Genomic DNA, 21713 nt, shown 5'->3' on the forward strand with positions numbered 1-21713 from the left:
CGGAGGTCTGAGCTCTTCAAATGCTTTTCTAGTTTAGAAGTGCTATCAACTGACATTTCAGGGCTTGTTGCCTTAATTGGTACCACCATTGTTGAAGTGGAGAAAAAACCTCACTGGCACACAATGAATCTGGGGATAGTTTAGGCCACATAAGATCCAGCAGTTGGATCCTTCATCACAAGGGCGGAGGGGGTTACATTTCTCAGCAGAATTTCAAGGAATGTATGAAATCAGGCAGCCTTGGAGTTCTGCTGGGACCTAATCAGTCTTCAAATACGACCCCTTGAACTGAGACACAGCTCATGGCACATAACAGTATGTCTGTTAACAATCCCAGCATGGACTTACTGCCATGTGTTCCCTCAAATGTTGTGGTTCAAACTGCCAAGTGTTCAAAATCTGTGTTTACTGAGCCTCACATGGGGTGGAGATGTTTCAGGAGGCAGCCCTGGCCTAGAAGGTTAGAGAAGCACCTTGGGACCAAAGTGTCACCAATTTGATTCTCAGGACCCTCAGAGAAATTGTAGGCTGATGTACCCTTGAGCATGGCACTTATACCCCCAGGCACCTGACATAGTTCTAGTCTGCAGTGTGGTGTGTTCCTGCATGTTCAGCTAGTGATGGGTAAAATAAAGAGGTCTGTGTGTAAAATGTGTTCCCTGTCTGTATGTACAATGTACTGACAATACAAATTCTTCTTCTTTTGAGTGTTTAATATAGAGATATGAGTGAATGATTTAGGACACAACTTTAAAATAGTAAGAATCACATAAAAAAAAAAAAAAAAAATCAAACTAACCACCAGCTCCACAAATTAAACATTTCTCACCATGATAACTGTCAGTTAAAGTAACCAGTGGCATCAATGGACAAAAAGAAGGAAAACAAGTTGTGGTTGGTTTGTGGTTTTATAATATGATACAAGAAGAGTCAACTAATGGTGCTGGTGGAGGTCTGTGCTCTCTGGCTGCACTTCTAGTTTGTCATGTTAAATTCAAGATTATTTATTGTTTTATGGTGATATCAGACTACACCGTAAAAAATGACTGTAGAATTAACACCAAAAAGTTGTAAAATTGTAACATAAAAAAACTGTAAGTGACAATACAATGCAAAGTTGTTTATTTGAAAAGATTTTTGTGTTAATGATTACATTAAATATAGCTGTAGTTTTTACAGGAAGAGTTTGTGAACAAAACCAGATTTGGATGTAGAAATGATGTATTTTTATTGTTTTTAGAAAATAAAACTGTAAGTTGAAAAACATTGTGGTGCCGTTTAAATTGCAAGACCATCATGATGAAATAACAGCCTATTTGCTTTTTTTTATATAAAAGTTATAAAAAAAAAAAAGTAAACATTTAACAATGTAACATTTTAAATTTGTAAATTAATGGGTTGGTAGAGTTGGTAGAGGGGCTCATCCAATAACCAAAGGGTTGGTGGTTCGAATCCTGGCTCTGACTGTCCATATGTTAAAGTGTCCATGGAAGACACTGAAGCCTAAACTGGTCCCAGTTGGACCTGGTGGTTTTGGAAAGTGCTTTGGACACCATGAAGGTGTAGAAAATGTGCTAAATAAGTGCAGTCAATTTACCATTTAAATCCAATGTTAAATCTACATGTTTAAAATGTTAAATCTACATGTTACTCCATAAATATGTTTACAGTGGGATGTGTTTTTTACAGTATTGTTCTGGCAATCACAGCTGCCAGTTTTTTTTCCGTAAAAACAACAGGATTTTTTTTTACAGTGTACATATGCAAATTGTCATTTATGTCCTTTATATAAGTTTAAGCCAACACATACCAGTGTATCAAGGTTACATTTATGCAAAGACAAATACAGCTGTAGATGTCACTAACTCTCACCCTGTTATGTATGTTATACTGTTTTTATTCATCATACATTTGTATCATACATGAAAAGTCAGTGGAAACAGCTTGAAAAAATATCCACCGAATCACATCCTGTAAAGTGGAAAGAAGACTGTGAATAATTTACACAGATGTTTCCTACGCTGACTTCACCTTCAAACCAACTGATACTTTGTCCTTACAGATCAGACACTGCTGGACCACCTGTGGTCTTAATCCAGACTTCTTTATTCATCCACATATCTCATCATCACACCTCCCACAGATCACTACCACTGATGATCTGTGACTGTACGCATCTAATGTCTACATCAACGAATAATTCACCGCACTAGATCAAAACATTATCTGTTTACTAACACAGTGTTCCAGTTGTGAACAGCGGAAAGTGTGCAGGATCATCACTTCATCATTTATCAGAAACACCTTGCCATTTCAACACTGGCGCAAGATGTCCAGCATGCATGTTCAGAAGCTTGAAAAGGAAAATAAAATCATTTCCTTTTAAATGACATGCTATTCAGTATGCACAGACCCAATTTCAAGGACCTACAGTCCACAATCACATTAGCATTTAGCATTTTCAGTCTGGCATTTGGCCACAGAAGCCATTAGAGAAATATGCAACCATAACCAGGATCCCAGTCACATGCCTAATACAATAAGTACAGCTGATACAATGATTAAGAGTAAAAGGGATGAACATCTTCTGTGTCTCCAAAGACTAGGATTTAATGTTTTTATTCTTGTCTTGATAACCTTAAGGATGGTGCAACTACAAATTAAAAAATAATGCAAGGATTATGGCATTCAAAAGCTGTAAAGCAAATTCAGTATTACATGGGCATGGATTTGGTCTCAACATCAATACAGACACAACACCCACCAACAACCGCCCCCTCCCCCAAATGAACCTGTACGCATGTCTATGTGTATTGAATTTTTTCCTCCGACAAGCCTCACTGATGGTTGGTTTTCTTAAGACAACACAACTGCTTAGTACCAGTCCCTTGTGTTCTCTTCACATTGAGCCTGTTTACACACACACTAAAAATCTGATTATTATCCGATTTCTGCAGTTATCAGATAATTCAAGTAATGATAAAAACAGCATAATGTTATATATTTTATCAGATAAATACAGTTATCAGATTATGAGAAATCGGGTGAACACACCTAGATTTCTCCTCAGTATTCTGATGTCTTCTCACATGTATACCCATTCATCTGATTTATTTTTGTTCTTTTACATATGCGCATGTGTAAAAAAAAAATATAAAAAATCGTAGAATACAGAACGGATGTAGTCACAACGTGAGTGGAGGGCAAAAGACTACAATCGAAAGGGCAGCAGTATGTCATAGTGGCCTATTTTGCAGCCTATTAAGATAAGAGAAAATATGCCTTTATTAGTCCCAGAGGGGGAAATTAACTCCCATATTAGGAAGCTAACACTAATAATTTTATCTATTTTATAAAGTTTACTTGATAGGGACAATACAAATTACATAGCATGACTTCTACCTGTTACAAACAAGCTGTAGTAACGGATGATTCACATAAAGAGATTAAAGCTATTGCTAGTTTCCATCTCCAGTAACTAGTCAGGCTTTTAGCAGAAAAAAAAACAATAATAATAATAATAGTAATAATAATAGTATATTATATTTGTAACACACTTTACATTTGACACCAAATCTCAAAATACACAATACAAGAACAACCACAAAAACAGCAATATACAATAAAAAAAAAAACAACAACAGATAAAATCAAATAAAATCAACCAGAAAAGGCCCTTCTAAAAAGGAAGGATTTTGGTCCTTTTTTAAAAGCATCCACCGTCTGTAGAGCCCTGAGGTGGTCTGGGGGGGCATTCCACAGATGGGGAGCAGCAGCCTCAAAGGCCCTGTCGCTCATGGTCTTGAGCCGAGTCCTGGGGGGGCGCAGACGGTGCAGTTGGCCTGACCGGGTTCTGGCTGAGGTGTGTGGGGTGAGGAGCTCGGTGAGGTAGGTGGGGGCTGCACCATGCAGACAGTGATGGGTGTGCAGGAGGATTTTGTATTTGATGTGGAGGTGGATGGAGAGCCAGTGCAGAGTGCGAAGGATGGGGGTAAAGTGCTCATGTTTTCGTGCCCTCATCAGGACCCTGGCAGTGCTGTTTTGGACATACTGAAGCTTTTGGAGAGTCTTGCCAGGGATCCCAATGAGGAGTGTGTTGTAGTGGTTCAACCTGGAGGAGACAAAGGCATGGATGAGCTTCTCTGCCGGAGGAAGAGAGAGAGATGGTCAGAGGTTAATGATGTTACAGAGGTAAACGAAGGAAGTTTTGCAGATGTAGGTGATGTGGACTAAAACTGCACATATTGTCATGTTCAACAAGATAAGACCAGATGGTTTGAAAATAACAGGAAGATTGAGTCTTATGTCAAGAAAAGAAAGAAAGAAAACCGATGATGGACTGAAACATGTAAACCACAGTTTCTCCATTATCGCATTTCAGCAGTGCATGTAAACGCATCCAGTTACAAATATCTGATTATTCCCAGTCATCAGATTTTTATGGTCATGTAAACGAGCTCATCGTGGGTGTTGAAATGCTCTTACATTCACTATTATATATATATATATATATATATATATATATATATATATATATATATATATATATATATATATATATATATATATTTTTTTTTTTTTTACCGGTTTACAGAACACATTCATAGTGACGTGTTTGTCCATCAGTGTGTAGAAATTCATTGTGTATCTCTGTAATACAACTGACATCTCTTGATTCTGAACATTTTAATAATAATTCAACGTCATTTTCAAACATTTCAAAGCAGAAATACTGCATATACTGTAGCTCCTTTAACTGCAAATAGAAATCACAGCGGTAATCATAATCACATTTTTAATCCAATATCTGAAAACACCTGTGATTAGTTTTCATGTCCATAGAAGTGGGAAGAATTCCTGTTTTCTGCAAGACCACTTGACTCACAATATGCTAAAAGGGTATTATGGATCTTTAGTTGAACATCACCAAAAAAATGATCAAGCATTGCATCTTTAACATTATTTTCCGCAGTGGAAAGACTGGTGATGTTAGCTAGAAGTGATTCTACTTCTCTTCTGTGATCACAGATTAGAAAAGTAAAATAATACAAACAAGCTCCTCAGATGTTTTTATGAACACTTCTACTGCCCAACATTAATTTGTGGGACACAAACTATATCTATTGTCCATGTTGTTGAGGTGTACTGAGCAACAAAATTTGTTTTTCTTTTAGAGATCTTCTTTTTTGGATTTACTTTTTAATAAAGTTTTGCTGTGTCATATGAAAAACTTTATGTTCTTGTCAAACTTTTCTGTAACTTCATATTTTAGAAGTTTTGAACTTATTTTTAAGCTAAAAGTTCACTCTACTATATTCATCACCTTAAATATTTAAACCCTCCTCAAAAGTCCTTAGAGATGTTATGGAGCATCTGATATTTGTTTTAGTTTTTAACCCAAAATAAGTTTGGTCTTCAATTATTCACATCAAAAACAACAAAACCCATCCAACTTTTCTCTGATGGGTCCCGATGGCGTTCAGTTGCTCTCCTCCATCTGTTTTCAGATTTTAGGCCTTGGTGATGTCAGTTTTGTGTCCACTGGGCATCTTTTTCAATTAGCAGCTCCCAGTATGGTCATCAGCGCCCAGCAGTACATCGCTCCACCTCAAAATAAAATTGGGCTGGGTTCTAGATGATGTAGTGTGAAGTGTAACATTGTTTCCCTTGAATTAAATGCATTAAACTTGTTTCCTGCCTTCATGCTTTTAGCTATTGACACCCCTGCAGAGGAGTTGAAGCTAAACAGAGTATGCGTACGTCATTGTCTTATCTGCCCCTCTGAGCCACCAGATGTTGCTGTAGTGCAGAACCAGCCTGCAGAAACTAACAGCATCTGATCGGTGTCTAGAATTAAATTAAATGAAAAATGTGAGCAGTGTTAAAAAAAAAAGATGTTTCATTACTTAATGTATGACACTATGAGGTCTGTTCATGACAGCAATAAACATAATCCAGTGACAAAAAGGCAAGGCTGTTTCTAATTCAGACATGAAAAAATTTCCCCTTCGTTCAGATTTCATCCACGTGAGGAATTTCTCATCTGGATGTTTTTATCACCAGTTCCAGGTTTGCTCGATAATGTTTCCCATGTTCCCACACACAAACACAATGATGTGTCATAGCTGAACATGAACATTCCTCCATGTAACACCCCTCCACCTCACCACCCATCATGTCAACCAGTTAACATACACATCTGCCAAACACACAGAAGATAATGAGGAGCAGGAGTCAGATGTAAAGCTCAAATAAAGCCTCGTGTTGCACATTAACACAGTTTATGGGAACGAAGGTCTATGGGAACCTAAACAGACCACATGTACGAAACCAAAGGTAGGTATTAGCACATTTAATGAGTGGAAGAGCTTTTGTTTGCAGCTCTGCACTGTTAAATGCCAAGAAACAGAGTATGGTAACAGTGCTTATGTTGAGGTATTGAACAACAATTCACAGATCATTACTTGATCATAAACCATATAATACTGGATGAACTGGAACTGTTGAATCAGTGTTGACAGTGGAGACTACAAATGTAAGTGATCACACCTACCCATTTACTGGCTGAAAACATCGAATGTCATGGTGCTGTAAAACTCATTTCCCATTCCAAACAGTTCAAATTCAGTGGAATCTGTGTGCTCCTTTCATATAACTCTTAGATGACACACCAGTTATTATTATTTTATTTAATTCAAATACAGTGATTAGTGCCATTCTCCAAAGTCAGTCTTTTGTCTGTAATTGATTGTGGGTTGAGTGTTTTAATACCACTTAAAATCCAGTGCATCGCTTTACTTCATGCTTAGTGTGTTCTGTCATAAATTATTACTTTATTTTTTAGATTGCACCGATGAAGGGCAGACAAATGAAACATATACTGCATATATGTCAAACACCTCATTGAAGACCTATGCCCCATCCACACCAATGTAAACCAAATTTGAAAAACTGATATTTTTGTCTATGTTTAGACCCCTTATCCACACATAAATGACATTTCACGTCCCAAAAACGATTTCCACAGGGAGGATTCTTAAACGTTTTTGTGTGTCTGCATGTGGTGTGAAACTTTGGAACAGTCTGGACATTCAACACAAGCAATACCAAAATATCCATCGATTTAAATTGTTATACAAAAATATGGTCTGGTCCCAGTATGAAGATGGAGGGTCTTAATACTGTTCCATCAATATTCTGTCTTATATATTCATGTGTGCTTGTTGTTCCTCATCTAGTTGGTATGTGTTGTCCATTACCATCTGGTACTGTTCTTACCATTGCTGGCATGTGCTGCCCTTTACCATTAGTGCTGTTGTAGTTTTTTTTTTCTTACCATTGTTGGTATGTAATTATTGGTGATCTTTACCACTTGTGGTATTGCAGTTTTTTGTTTTTACCATTGTTGGTATCCAATTATTATCATGTAAGTTAACAGTTAACTGTTACCTGTGGTAACACCACCAGGAATGTACTTTGTTTCTTTTTTTTTTTTTTTACACACATTTCTGTTATGCAATGTAAATGCTGTCAGATGAGTTCATTTTTATTTGGTATAGGCCTATTTTGTCCATTGTTCTGGCTTGAAGTCAAAGGACAGGAGTGAGTATTTAAAATGTTATTGTGTTAAGTTATTTGATGATGAGAATGTTGGTGGGATTAAATAAGCTTTTCTTCTTCCCACTCCTTTTCAAGTATAAATGAATGATTTTTTTTGGAATTTTGAATTTGCATGTATTCTGTAAATGATCAAAATAAACAAACAAATCAATCAAATCAATCAATCAAACTCTTTAGCCTGCTTGAGATCAGAATGGGCTGTATGTCAGCCCAACACTGTCACTGATAGAGCTTAGCAAAGCTAAAAGTGTAACTGAATAACACTTGAAAGGATAGTTTGTAATAATTTTAGTTTTTAAAAAATCCATGAATCAGTCAAGATATACCTTTTTTGACATTATGCCAGTGTACTGTGTTGCAAAGATGTCTCTGAAGTTAGCAAACCTACCACCTAGTCTCAGCTTGTCTCTTCTTAAAATAACAATTTGTACCAGAAATGAGCTCAATAACAGAAGAAGTAGTAATAGTGCTGCCGGGTGAGTTCTAACGTCTTGTAAATTATGTGGAAGGACGAGTTCTAGAGAAGTCTTTGGCAAGTGAAGGAATACATTTTCACTGGTTAAGTTTTCTACAGTAGCTAATCCTGTGATCCTGTGACAGTGTTCATATCTTTGCAAAGTTACCTTTTGTTGCAATGTGGAAGCATAAGAAAGTAATATCTGCAAAACTGACAACAGGGTACCTGCAACTGCAAACAGAGATATTTAAAATTTTATGAGTTCAATATACATATGTAGTGGGCCCCAAAATACAGTAATAAGCCTGAAAGACAGATCTGGTGTGTACACTCATGGTCAGTCTTCAGATGGAAAGAACAGCTACAATCCATCCAGTTTTCTACCAAAACCAGTTACTGGTAAAACACTGCCCTGGCTTTTGACAGTTGGATTTATGTTAAATATTCAATCTTCCAAGTCACCCTTTTAATCAGTACTCAGTTTTAATCAGTGAAATCCCTAAGAGGACTTAATCATTTATTCCACTTCATTATGCATTCTTTTAGACTTAATTTTGTTGGTTTAATTAGGAAATGTTTGATTCACTTGTAAAAAAAAATCATGTCTGATGATAATTGAGGATGTCACTGACATTTGTTCATGGGACAATGGACCAGTGGACCTACTGTTGAACTCACAGTCAGTGTGTGTCAGAGAAGAGGAAGTGTACTCTGATGAAACCACTTTCACATTAATAACCACAGATAATCATTAACCCTGGTCAAGTTTTGGTGCTTAAATATTAAATAATGCATGTTATTTAGTTGAAAATTAACCATCAGAATTGGCATACACATTTAAAGCCACACCCTGACATTCAAATATGTCCCAGCATTTCGTAACACCTACAATTTTTGGACGCTGTTAACTCAGTTTATGATTTCTCACATTGCCAACTCTTCATAATGTTATCACAACTGATGTCATTGTTTCTAAACCTCACCAGGTTCAGACTCGCTCTCGTTGACCTGAAATACCTCAGCGGGTGTGCCTCTCCGTTCTCATAGAAACGTCCAAAGGCTTCTTTGCACACGGTTTGCACAAGAACAGGAGTCATAACCAGTATCTACTTTTTACATTTTGACGTCTGTCAGGAGGAGACGTTGGTATGTGTCATAACCTGCCTCTCTTATTTCCCCTGCACATGAAACTCAAAAGAGGAGGGGAGCTGCGTTCCACAGCCGCTTACAGCATGTTTCAGTTTCAGACAGATTTCACTCACCACAAAACATCACCAGTCTGAATAAAGGCAATAAATTGTTAGTCCCTTCAGACTACACTGTTCTGGAGGATTTTATCATCCCTCTCTCCCTCCTCCTTCCTAATCCTGTCTTGTTCTTTAGTGGTAGAGGGAGAAATTTGGAGAATTCTTTTCAGTGACCACACCAAACTCTTCAGTCACATGCCCACTTTTTCCTCTCCGTCCTTCTCCTAAATAAGGAATTACAATTTGAGTAGGGAAAAAAGAAAAGCAGCAAGGGGGTGGTCCTAGAGTGAAATAAGAGGACGTGAAGGCGTATCTCTCTCCCTCCAGCTCTCTCATTCTTGTTGAAAGTGGTGAAGTCATATTTCAGACAAGGGTGTTTGCTGTATTTATGTTGGCAGTCTTGTACAGTGCACTGTGGACTGCGTTGTAAAGAAGAGCGGGAACACAGCAGAGCAGAACAAGCCTAGACCCACCTGTATTTACCTGAAAGCAACTCCATAAAGTAAGTAAACCCTTCTTTTTGCTCCGGGTTGCAAGAGTAGACCCTTATGGCCTCATTCATCAATCTCAGTTTTCTGGCGACTGTCAAAAGATTTCTTTGCTGCCTGAAAAAAGAAAAGAAATCTGGGGGAAAAAAAAGAAATATAATACACCATACACCACACCCTTGTCTTTTTGCTTTTTATTCCATGCTCTAAGTATGTAGTTAATGTGTAATTTGTGAATGACCCTTTAGTCTGCAAATTCTTCTGTTATGAAATGCTATTTCTTATCTACCTTTGGTCTCTGTGAAAGTTAGACCTTACAGTTTCAGGAACTGTTAACTCTTCTACTCTCTGCCAAACCTCAACAGAGTCAGTATAACATGCTGTCAGTGCTGTCTAATAGGCTCTTTCACATTTAATACATGCAAGTCTGCTGGTTCTGGTTAAAGCAGTAAAACTCTGTGACATGTTAACACATATGCTGAAGTTTTATGTGGAAATAAGTGCTTTGGACTGAAAAAAGTTCAACAGTGTGAGTTAAATGGACAGTTGAAGAGTGATGATAAAAACAGCAGGAAAAAGGATGAAATAATCTGCTTATATTACATTAAAAGTAAGGTTTCTGGGTCTCAAATCAGTTGAGATAACAATAAGTAGACTCAAAAGTGACTACTGGTAACGCAGGAACAGCCTTATAACTGTTGCAATAACAAGTAGCGGTTTCAAAATCATCATCATCAAGTCATTCAGGAAGGGTCGCGAAATTACTATGAAACAAATATGAGTCAGAATTTAGGCGGGAGGACAAGAATGATGAATACATCAGTAAGAAAGGAACCAGGAGTGAAACATTTAACCTTCAAATGACACAAAAAAGCTGCTTAGTGGACACACAGTGCAATGTTCCCTCAGGGGAGCACACCGTGTGAAGGTAAAGCAGAGGGATAAAAAGATCAGGTGGGCTTAGACTCCAGGGCAAATGACTGAAAAACCAATATAAAGTATGTTTGTATAAATAAAGGCAAATATAGCTTCGACAATAAAAGCTAAAAATAATACAGAAGTCTCAGCCTGACATGGATTATGTAAAAAATGATACTAATAAGCCATGAGACTCTAAAGTACAAGTTAAAAACAAATTTGTAAGTTGTGTAAGTTAATTTGAGCTAATTTAGAGACAAAATAAAAAGACAATGCAGAAACTGTTTGTCCTGTTTGTGTCTTATTGTGCAACATAAACTCACTGTAACCCATTCAGTTGCATCAGAAAACTCAGTTATTTGAAAGGTAATTCACAACCACAATGACAAATCCAGTATCTAAAAATAAAAGGGATTTACACATTATTTTGTGTTGCCATAGTTACAAGTGGCGTCCCATTTCCCATATTTGCATACGACCTCAGTGACTTCGACAGCTCACATACTGGTTTTGTGGGAGCTTGTTGCTGGGACTCTGTGATTACAAAATGTTCCCACTAAGTATAAGGCTGCTAAGAGTTGGTTTTGTGCTCAGGTCTACATAATCTTCCAAAACACACATTCAGACACCTGCAAATACTCTTTACCTGAGTGGTTTGTGTCCTGTTGGGTTTGTTTAAAACCTATAAGGTACTCCACAGATAAGTTGATGCAAATGCACAGAGTAATATTGTTAAGTAGCATTAGAGGCTTGACTTACTTTTTAGAATTCAAAATGTATGTGACTAAGAGTTAATCCACATTGCTCACTGTTCACTTCACGCACAGATAAGTGCTAATGTTTGCATTTGGTGGATGCTCCCAGGGTGTGTCGGGACACCACAGATGGAAACCCTCTAATTGAGAAAGACACTGCTCAAGGGTTCAGATGTTTGGATATTTACTTCGCCCTCGTTGCTGTAACAAACTGTTTTTGGAATAACTTAGCAGACAGGAAGCTCTTTCTCTCCCACATGTGCATTTAACCACTGCAACCTCAGACAATGAACAGAGTGTGATCTACAGCAGCTTAGACTCCAGAGTGGAGCCTTTGGACACAATGACAGTTTGTCAAACTATCAGCACATATTATGTAAGACTGACAAGGCTATGTTTTGCAAGGGATGTAATAGGTGTGTCTTTTTGCCCTGGAGAGATTAATTTACTTGAGGCTGCAAAAATAAAACATGCATTCTTGCGTGGACATATGCAATCAATGGACAGTTTCTCCACCCTTTAAAAACATGACAAAATATGCTTTAGTCTCTCTGCAGAAGTTTTGGTGAACATGTTTGAACAAGAAGTGAAAGCGAACAGCAAGGGAATATCAGCTGTAAACATCTCCATGTTGTATCTGTCTTCTTAGAGATGCAGAAATATCACTGAATTGTGCAATCTGATCTGTGAAACCAGTAAAACTGCAGCATGACAGTTAGCACGCACGATCTCATAGTTTCATGATTTAACAAGCTTACTGGCATTTTATTTTCTCTCATTTCTCTTAAAGCGCAGTTCCCTTAGTGATCAGTGTGTTGTTTTGTTTAGAGGCCTGTATACACATAGCTACCTTTGTCAGGGAGGGAGGAAGGAAGTGACAGCTGAATGAGCAAACAGGATGCAGTGAGCGGGGTGGTGCTGAGGTCTACAGGAAGCTCATACTGCATTAATATGTCAGATAGGCCAACCGTAATTACAAACACTGAACAACACACTCGTATTTCCTCAAGACATCCAGCCATTTTTAATTTCCATGGTAAAAATGTCTTTGTTGAGTGCTGACACTTGCAGCTCTAAAGGTTTAAACCTCAATAGAAGCGTTCATACACGTGCACACATTATCATATTTATCCTGTCTAGAGGCCAAATGACTGGGTGTGAACAGGACAGATAGTTGAATGTGAATACTGATACGTTCATGAATTATCTATACAGAGAAAGTCACAAAATGCTGCAAGCTGGTAATGTTTGCTAAGTTACGTGCCTATCTAATGCAAACTTCCTCTCCCAACAGGATCAGCATGGCGAACAGAGGTCCTCAGTACGGTCTGAGCCGTGAGGTGCAGAACAAGATCGATAAGAAATACGACACAGAACTGGAGGAAAGGCTGGTGGAATGGATCATCATGCAGTGTGGCTCTGCAGTGGGTCGACCCGAACCAGGCAAAGCGGGCTTCCAAAATTGGCTGAAAGATGGCTGCGTGAGTGTTGGGTTTGCTAAAGTGTCTAGAGATTTTTAGGTAAAATTGGTATGAGAATTTTAGCGGTATCTTCATCTTCTTTGCTTCTAGCTCCTGTGTGAGCTCATCAACAGCCTGAGTGGACCCAACAAACCAGTGAAGAGCATTAAGCCCTCCTCAATGGCATTTAAACAGATGGAGCAAATCTCCTTGTTTCTCAAAGCTGCAGAAAATTATGGAGTCACCAAAACTGACATGTTCCAGACGGTTGACCTCTTTGAAAGTAAGATAATAATGTCTTGTACAGATTTACAATAAACACAAGCCTCTAGCCATGTCTTACATAATACAATGCAATTCTGTGGATTAAACCACACAACAGTATATAAAGTAGCTCAAAAATGAACATTTGCAGCAGTAAAATGCAATGTACACATTAATGAAGCACTATAATTAATCTAAAAACATCATATATGAGTATAAAATACTGACAGCACTGAACTGATACCATAGCAGATATACAGTAGAAGTAGTTTTTACTTGTGTTGAATACAGAAGTTTGACTTGCATTGAAATGTTTGAGTGAGATATTAATGCTTACATTTCAGCAAAGGAACTGAATTCTTTCACTGCTGGTCTGTGATGGAGACGTCACCCTCCAGTTCTTGAGTGTCTGTTGAGTTCACTTCATTTGAGGTTGTTGTATGTCTTTAGGCAAAGACCTGGCTGCTGTCCAGAGGACCCTGATGGCTCTGGGGAGCTTGGCTATCACAAAGGATGATGGGAATTACAAAGGAGACCCCAACTGGTTCCATAAGTGAGTTCATTTTCAAATAGTCGGGTTGTGAAAAATTGGTTAAACAAAGATGGTTTTATTTCCAGGCTGAAGAGTGATGAGATGTGTGTTTGTTTGCAGAAAAGCACAAGAGAACAGGAGAGAATTTACAGAGGAACAGCTGAGTGAGGGCAAGAATATCATTGGTCTGCAAATGGGAACAAACAAAGGAGCATCTCAAGCTGGTATGACGGGTTATGGTCAAGGCAGGCAGATCATCGGTAACCCCTGAGGATGGCAAGTCGCACTGTGACACTCCTCCACCTGCCCACTGCTCCGACAGGCCAGCCACAAAGGAGGGGAGAAATTCTGACTCTTACCTCAGCCGTGAGGTGAAATGTGACATGACTCTTTTCTTGACTGAACTGGACCAAGACGAGGACCAACAACAACATGTGCACATATTGAATACACACTTCATGTTGAGCTCACACACATAGTACACAGAAACCTTAAAAGGATTAGACCTAACATACTTATACTTTAAACATTCCCAGTTTGTGGTTTAAAATATTCTGCTAGGATGTCATATAAAAATTTGTATTTTTCTAAAAATGATTCTTAACTATAAGTCAGATGCTATCGTTAAAACTTAAAATATACAGAGCATTGTTTTCAGTTTTATGCACTTAATCAACTTGCAGAAACTTGTAACTTGCTTGACAAAAATATTACATTACATTACACATTATGGGTGGAAACGTCTTTAAAACGTTACCTATTCATGTGTTTCTTAAATGGATAGCACTGCCACATCCATTATTTATTTTTTTACAGTTGGTTTTCTTCTGTTTATCTGTCAGTGTTTTGGATTTTCACTGAATGTACCACACAGCCAGAACGTACCTTGAAATATAATAGCATATTTTCAACATATTTGTTAAATGGGTTGATTTAGCAGCATCAAGCAAACATCAAGTCTCTGTTCAAATCACAAATAGACGGCAAAGATCCCTTCCTAATGTACTTTCAGTGAAAGTGATGAGGTCTAAAACTAATTCATCTCTCTGCATCATGGAACCTCATTTAAAGTTGTTGTATTTCCACTGAAACACAGGAGGGAGTGATTTTTAATTGCCAGACTGTATCAGCCAGCAAATCCTGTCTCTGTGATCATATGATAATCTGACTTTAGTTTTTAGGCAGAAATTGGAAAATTTGAACTCCCCTTTAAGCCAAAATTAATTGTTAATACGTTACAACAATAAAATCCACTGCTATCATACAAGGAACTTTTTAAACTGCCTCACCGATGGAAATCCTTACAAAATGCCTGAAATATATTTTTACTAATTCAATTTGTAAAACTGCACTCTCAGACATCTCTCTAGTCAATTTGTTGGACCTTCTTTTTAGATTTTAATACAGTCTTTGTGTTGATGATAATGTTGGTGAAATAAAATTTGATAAAATCCTCTTTTGTGATCAATATATTTATTCTTGCATATGAAACACTTATGAACTTTGTGGCTAAACTGCTATTGGTCACATACTTTGGTGAAATCTTTGTATTTCTTACAGCAGTAAAACTCAAGCCAGTGTACATAGTAACACCTGATAAACATATCGGTGTTACTGTACAGGCCTGTTTGCTCTGAACGTGGGCTGTACTCCACAAAGAGATAAGGAAATGTGATAACAGTCAGTATCAGAAAAATGTAGACCCACCCCAAAGGTGGGAGGAGAAAAGTGAAAGGAGGGAGTGATTGAGGGAGGGCACACAGGCTGGATTTTTCCTGGCTGGATAGACCGTGGGGGACAAACAGGGGTCCAAACATTCAGCGGAGGATTCATCATCTCCTGCCAGAGTTTTGTTTATTCTGTGTTTTTACTTGAGTGCCGACTAAGCTGTTCAGCATGAACTGACTCAGAAAAAGACAGAGGGAGATGACAGAGGAGCACATAGTAAAACAGACAAGAAGAAAGGGGATTGAGTAAAAAAACAAACAGGAAAAAGTGGAAGTCTTTCACGTAAATGTCCTGAGTATGTCACCCACTCATGAGAATAGAAGCTTGGGTTCATGTCACAAAGTTAAAGGTCAAGAGAGAACAATGTTTCCAAAAAAGGACTGATCATCACAAAGAGAGGGCAAACAAAAAGACTTCCTTTTCCCCTTCCTTCTTATTCCAGGTTTTTGACAGGAAACTGTGTGTATATTTACATGAACAGAGGAGCAAATCGGTATTCTCTAAAAAGAAAAATAAGAAATATATACACAAACACAGAAAGTGGAAATGATCTTCAAAAAGGGACTGTTCTTTGTGTGACACATTGACATTATTAAAATTGGCTTCCATCTACTCATTTTCTAAATAAACAATCAGACTATTAGAAAACTGCTCCTGTCATGTGCTTCAGATCTATAACTCACTGCTGCTATTTTATCAACCGCTTTATTTTCACAGTTCTTTTTTTGCTTCTGATGGAGAGGAATCATTTACTCTTCATAATGTCGTCAGTATAAAAACTTCCTCTGATGTCGGTGAAGCATTAGTCACCACAGGATTACATCTGCAAATTCAGCTGCACTTTATGTGATTATAATTCTACAGTGTTTATTATTTCAACACTAATATTTATTTCAGCACTTGCAGACGCTGATGGGCTTTGGCACAAGCAAACTTTTAAAACCTTACCTCATTCAACACATCTGCTGACATGGATCTGAAGAGTTCAATAAATTACAAATACAACACTATAGATTCTGTTATTTTTAACCCTTTATTACGGTGGCTGACAAGGGCCAAACATATTGCAATGGCCCAATGCATCTCAGTTAAGGGAAAACAGCTGCAAATATAGAAATGATGCAAATTCACAAACTCAAACACAAGTCTAAAAGGAGGTACAAAAAGAGGAGCGTGGCGCAAATGAAAAAATGCGCTGCAAGAAACAAAAACAAATGCATAATCATCAAATGCTCTGCAAATTGAGAAATGATGCAAAGCACAAAATGATTCAAACTAAGAAAACATCTGCAAACGAAAAACACTGCATAACCAGTCACTACAACGGAAGTGCTCCAAACCTGTAGGGGGCGCTCTCAACAGAACAGCTCATTGCAGAGACACACAGGATGGAGAGAGAGACGGCGAACAGCTGACTGACAGTTTTTCAAACTACAGTTAAAACAAACTGAAGTTACGGCGTAGCGCAGTAATGTGACTTTTATTTGATTATGTCTGACACTAGTCTGTTGTCTATAAACACTGCCCCCTACAGGTTTGGAGCACTTCTGTTGTAGTGACTGGTTATGCAGCGTTTTTCATTTGCAGATGTTTTCTTGGTTTGCATTGTTTCTTTATTTACAGAACATTTGATGATTATGCATTTGTTTTTGTTTCTTGCAGCGCATTTTTTCATTTGCACCTCCATCTTCTTTTTGTACCTCATTTAGACTTATGTTTAAGTTTGTGAATTTATATCATGTCTGTACTTACAGCGGTTTTCTCTTAACTAAAACACTTTGGGCTGCTGCAATGTGTTTGGCACTTGTCAGCCACCGTACTTCATAGGGCACTCATAGAAATACTCTGAAATCCAAAATTTAAACCATAGTGTGTTATTGGAGGACATAACTGGAGGACTTTTTTACTTTTGTGAAATATTTCAAAATTTTTTATTGTCATGTAGAAAATCAAGGTCAGGGAATATACCATATTTGGTTCCTTGCCTGTAAGTATAAAAAAATACAAAGAATACACATGTAAGGTGAAAGGAACATGTATTTCAGAACATCAGAATATCACTTTTAGAACATTAGACTAACATAAGTGCTGATCCAGACCCCTGTCCACATCCACATTCTCCCTTTGAACATCATTCCTTACATTAGTACCATTACTTCATGGTACCTAACAAAGCAGGTATACTCACTGTTCATGCAGAGGTGGACCTTACAGACCCTGGAGACCACATTGGACCTGAGATCGTTGCCTCACTGTCCTCACTGGAACTGTTGCTGTCACTGTCTTGTAACGTATGCAGAAATGACCAAAAACAGTCACTTGCCTGTTAAAGGGTTAACATACTGTACATTCGTGCAGAAACTAAAAAAACAAAATCATAATAATCCTTGACCTGTGAAGAATCATTGTTTTATTTCTGTTTTATTTCATTTTTTTTTCCAGTTGTTTGTTTTCTTGAGGTCTAATTTGATAAATTTAGAGGAATATAGTATCATAGCATGAGACAATCAGTATTGTATGTCATTTTGAGGAATAATTTGCTAAGAGAGTTTTTTAATGAAGATGCACCAAAACAAAACAAAAACATGTGACAAATACCATCTTTTATCATTTACCAAAAACAGCCTGAGCACTGATGACATTTAGTTAATTATTTGACTAATTTAGCTTACAGTCTTATAGGCATTTATTATTTATTCTGTGACTTTGCAGTTTTATCAGTTTTTTTTGTTAGGCAGTAATGAAGTGTAAATTATTAATACTATATTTATGAATCACTAAAATCACTTGTGTTCAGTAAATGAGTCCATCATCAATAATTAATTGTTTTAGGAATAAAAATGCTGCCTTAATTATCACGTTGTGTTGTTATAGAAGCTGAAGTTGATTTATAATATAAAGTTATATGTCATCATGTGTCACATATACCATATATCATATCAAAAAGCATATCACATTATTCATTCTAATCTTATATTCTCGGTCTTCTTATACTTTATTTTTAGCAGAGCAGGGTTTTCCTGATCTTGAAACACATGAGCTATTTTTAAATACTTGTCAAGGTTTTAATGAAAGTGTGGAAACACCAACACGTCGCCGGCTTCACGTCGTGGTGGAATGCACTGCGCTGCCATACAGGGACATAATTTGGGGAAAGGATATCTTTGAGGTTACTGAAGTAGCCTTGTGACTGGAAAGATGCCAGTTTCAGTCCATTGAATATCTGGGGAAATGTGTGCATAGATTCCTTTGTAACTGGTGAGCAATGCTGAGTGTGTCTTACAAGAAAGGAAACAAGAAGTACATATTTTAAGTGCACACAATGGATTTGAGATACACTAAAGGTGCAAAGTAATGTCAAGTCACATTTTTAACCCTTAAAGACCTAGAGCTACTTTAGTGCCAACTTGTAAATGCTTTTTTTTTTTTTTACATTCATTACCATTTATTGTAATGTTATTCTCTGCATTTTGCATTTTTCAATGAAAATCTGGTGTTTTCTGAGATGCAATTCACTGATTATGTAGCTGTTCATAAAAGCTTGGAGTAAATTTAAAAGGTCATTGTACCAAAACAGAGAAAAATGTTACTTTTTCAGCAGAATGTTTCATTAACAGGATGCAGAAACAAGTGTCTACAACCAATGTCATTTGTCAAACTGAACAGGTTTTATCAGTGAATTATTGTTCTAGAAAATGATGGTGTTTCCACATTCACTACCTGAGCCTGTGAATGTCCAAATGGGTCATATCTGATGGCAATGAAAAGCTAGGAAACTGCATTTTACCTGAATTATTTCCATGTGTTGATAGAATAAGTGGTTATAGTTATTAAATGCTTTAGTTCAGTAAATGCTTTTGGTTGCTGGTGGTTGTTTAGGTTTTTGAGGCTTAAACCTATTCAGGCTGATTTAGTAAAGTTGCTCAACTCTGTTTAAAGTCTCTGCAGAATGACACATTGGAAAAATCATTCACCCATCACTGTAAAGGCCTCGATTCACAGCCAGTAGTGTTGACAAGTATGAAACCAGTGAGGGGATTTTGTCACCGTCATAATCCTAGCAACTCTTGGATCTGTCTGCTTTGTCTCTGATACCTTTTTCAGATAATGAGACAAAGAAACAAAGACAGTAGTAGTGTTAAATTTAGAGGAAAAATTGAGATTTTGTCATTTTAATTAACCTCATTAACAAACAAATAAAAACAAAAATAGCAGGCACTGTTCCCTCGTATTTTGACAAAAATGCTCTGAGGCTGCAGGAGGAAAACATATCACAATCTGAAAATACACACTTTCAGTCCAAATCAAAAGGCTAAATATAAATATAGATGACCTGATGGTGCTTTATGCTGTCATGGAAAAATTAAGCTGCTTTTGAAGCTTTTGTGTTGAGACATGGAGCAGAGCAGTCATATCCAGGTCACATCTGACAGAGTATGGTCAGCAATTGGTAATTACAGCTGTCAATCAAATAATCAACTCTCCTACCTGTGTGAAACTACCTTGCGATTAGACAAAATTTGGGTGTCACAACATAGATTTCCTCTAACCTGGAAACAGGTATGCAAGAGATGCAGACATTTCCTGTCCATAAAGGAAACTGAATTATAATATTGTGTAAAAGTAATTATGGAGTTTTTGTCCAGTTTTTGCCCAAAGATGATAAAAACTAACAAGGGCTGCAGCTTTAAGTTAAGAAAAAAGTAATAGTGAATAGTTTTAAGACAGATTTTGTCAAATAAGGTATAAATAGAGGACTGAATACAGATATTGACATCACTCATTGTCGTGCCTCTTTTAATAGGCATGTGGAGACTCGGAATACACTTCCAACATTAATCCTAAAAATGTGTAACAATAGATTAAGCAAATCAAGTTTTAATTTACTTTGTAGGCGTGTTGGTTTGTCCACAGTAGCGCACATGTCAGAACGGATGATAGGATTTAGATTGTGAGTGACACTCCCTTCACAAAGTGGAAATAAATCTCAAAAATGAAGAGGGTGGCAGTCAAGGAAACTGCAAAAACAAGTGTAAGCTTTGTAAATATAACATAAATGGTGCTATGAGATAGATGAGACAGCATTTGGTTAGAGCTTTAGGGCAAAAGGAAAGTTGTATTTTGCAAAGAAAGAAACAAAAACACAGCCTGTCAGAGTGCAAGTGACTTCAGACAATGATGTAAGGCTGGTTCTGTTAATATGGAACATGATACTGTCAATCCAAGGTCATTCAGAGACTCCACAAAGGCTGATGTCAAAAAATACAGAGAGTCAAAGCATGGAGAAATAAACAGGACGGACTGACCTGACCTGAGACCTGCTGAATGAGCTTCAGGAGAGACAATTATCAAGAGGTACAGCTCAGAAATCAATGGGTTAGAATGAATGTCAGTGACCTGGTCATGAAGTCGAAAGCCTCGTCGAACTGAAACGGGGCAGATGTGATGTTAAATGAGCCTAAAGTAAAACAGCATTTTTTTTTAATTTTTTTTTTGCAACTCCAGAGGCAAATTATGAGCCAGGGCTTGACTGCACCAGGAGCAGATTCACGGAGGTGTGGGAATCCTGTACGCATGAGAAGTCACTTATGAAGTAGTGAAATGCAGCTGCAGTGTATTTGTGATATAAAGATGCATTCAAGTGGAGACTGCAGGTTTAGATGGATAAATGTGGACGTCATGTCACACATGATGAATAGGGCCTTGAGGCTGAGGTTAACATGCAAAGTGAATAGTGTGAGTGAGATAGTGAATGACTCATGCGTATGAATAACCACAGGGGAAGGCTGTGTGGTGTGACGGCGCGTTTCTTTAGCTCTTCATGTGGTTTTAGTGAAGGATAAGAGGGTTAAAACCTCTAAATGATGCAGGAGTATCATAGCTAATGTTGCATGATTTGGAACGTAGAAGCAAGTTGGGTTTTTTTATCCCCTGAAAACTGATGGTCTGAAGCACAAGTGGCTGATATACTGTATGAAAGGTGAACCATGAATTCAAGATGGGCTGTAAGCAGTAGTGAAAGGAATGGGTTTTTCCCAGAGAGGGGGGGTTAAAAGTTATGCCTGTTTCTGTCTGAGTGTTGATCGGTACAGAACTGCAACCATTTTACAGTAACACGACACATATACAACACTTTTTACTTCATTGTAAATGTTTAAACTAAAATCTTAAAATACAACTAAGAGCTTTCGTTGCCATACTGTAAAAATTTCAGGCAACTGTACTTAAGCTTCTGTATTTCCCT

General features: G+C 37.5%; 1 protein-coding gene across 1 annotated transcript; it reads left to right on the forward strand.

The window, feature by feature from the left end:
• The first annotated feature begins 9639 nt into the window (after positions 1-9639).
• On the forward strand, positions 9640-15197 carry LOC115433352 (transgelin-like). The gene is made up of 5 exons (XM_030154708.1): positions 9640-9826; positions 12780-12966; positions 13057-13228; positions 13660-13762; positions 13862-15197. Exons 2-5 carry the CDS (start codon positions 12787-12789, stop codon positions 14010-14012), a joined length of 606 nt encoding a protein of 201 aa, XP_030010568.1. The 5' UTR covers positions 9640-9826; positions 12780-12786; the 3' UTR covers positions 14013-15197.
• Positions 15198-21713: the final 6516 nt, after the last annotated feature.

Source organism: Sphaeramia orbicularis, chromosome 14, assembly GCF_902148855.1.
Source record: "Sphaeramia orbicularis chromosome 14, fSphaOr1.1, whole genome shotgun sequence".
In the NCBI taxonomy this organism is placed as follows: domain Eukaryota; kingdom Metazoa; phylum Chordata; class Actinopteri; order Kurtiformes; family Apogonidae; genus Sphaeramia; species Sphaeramia orbicularis.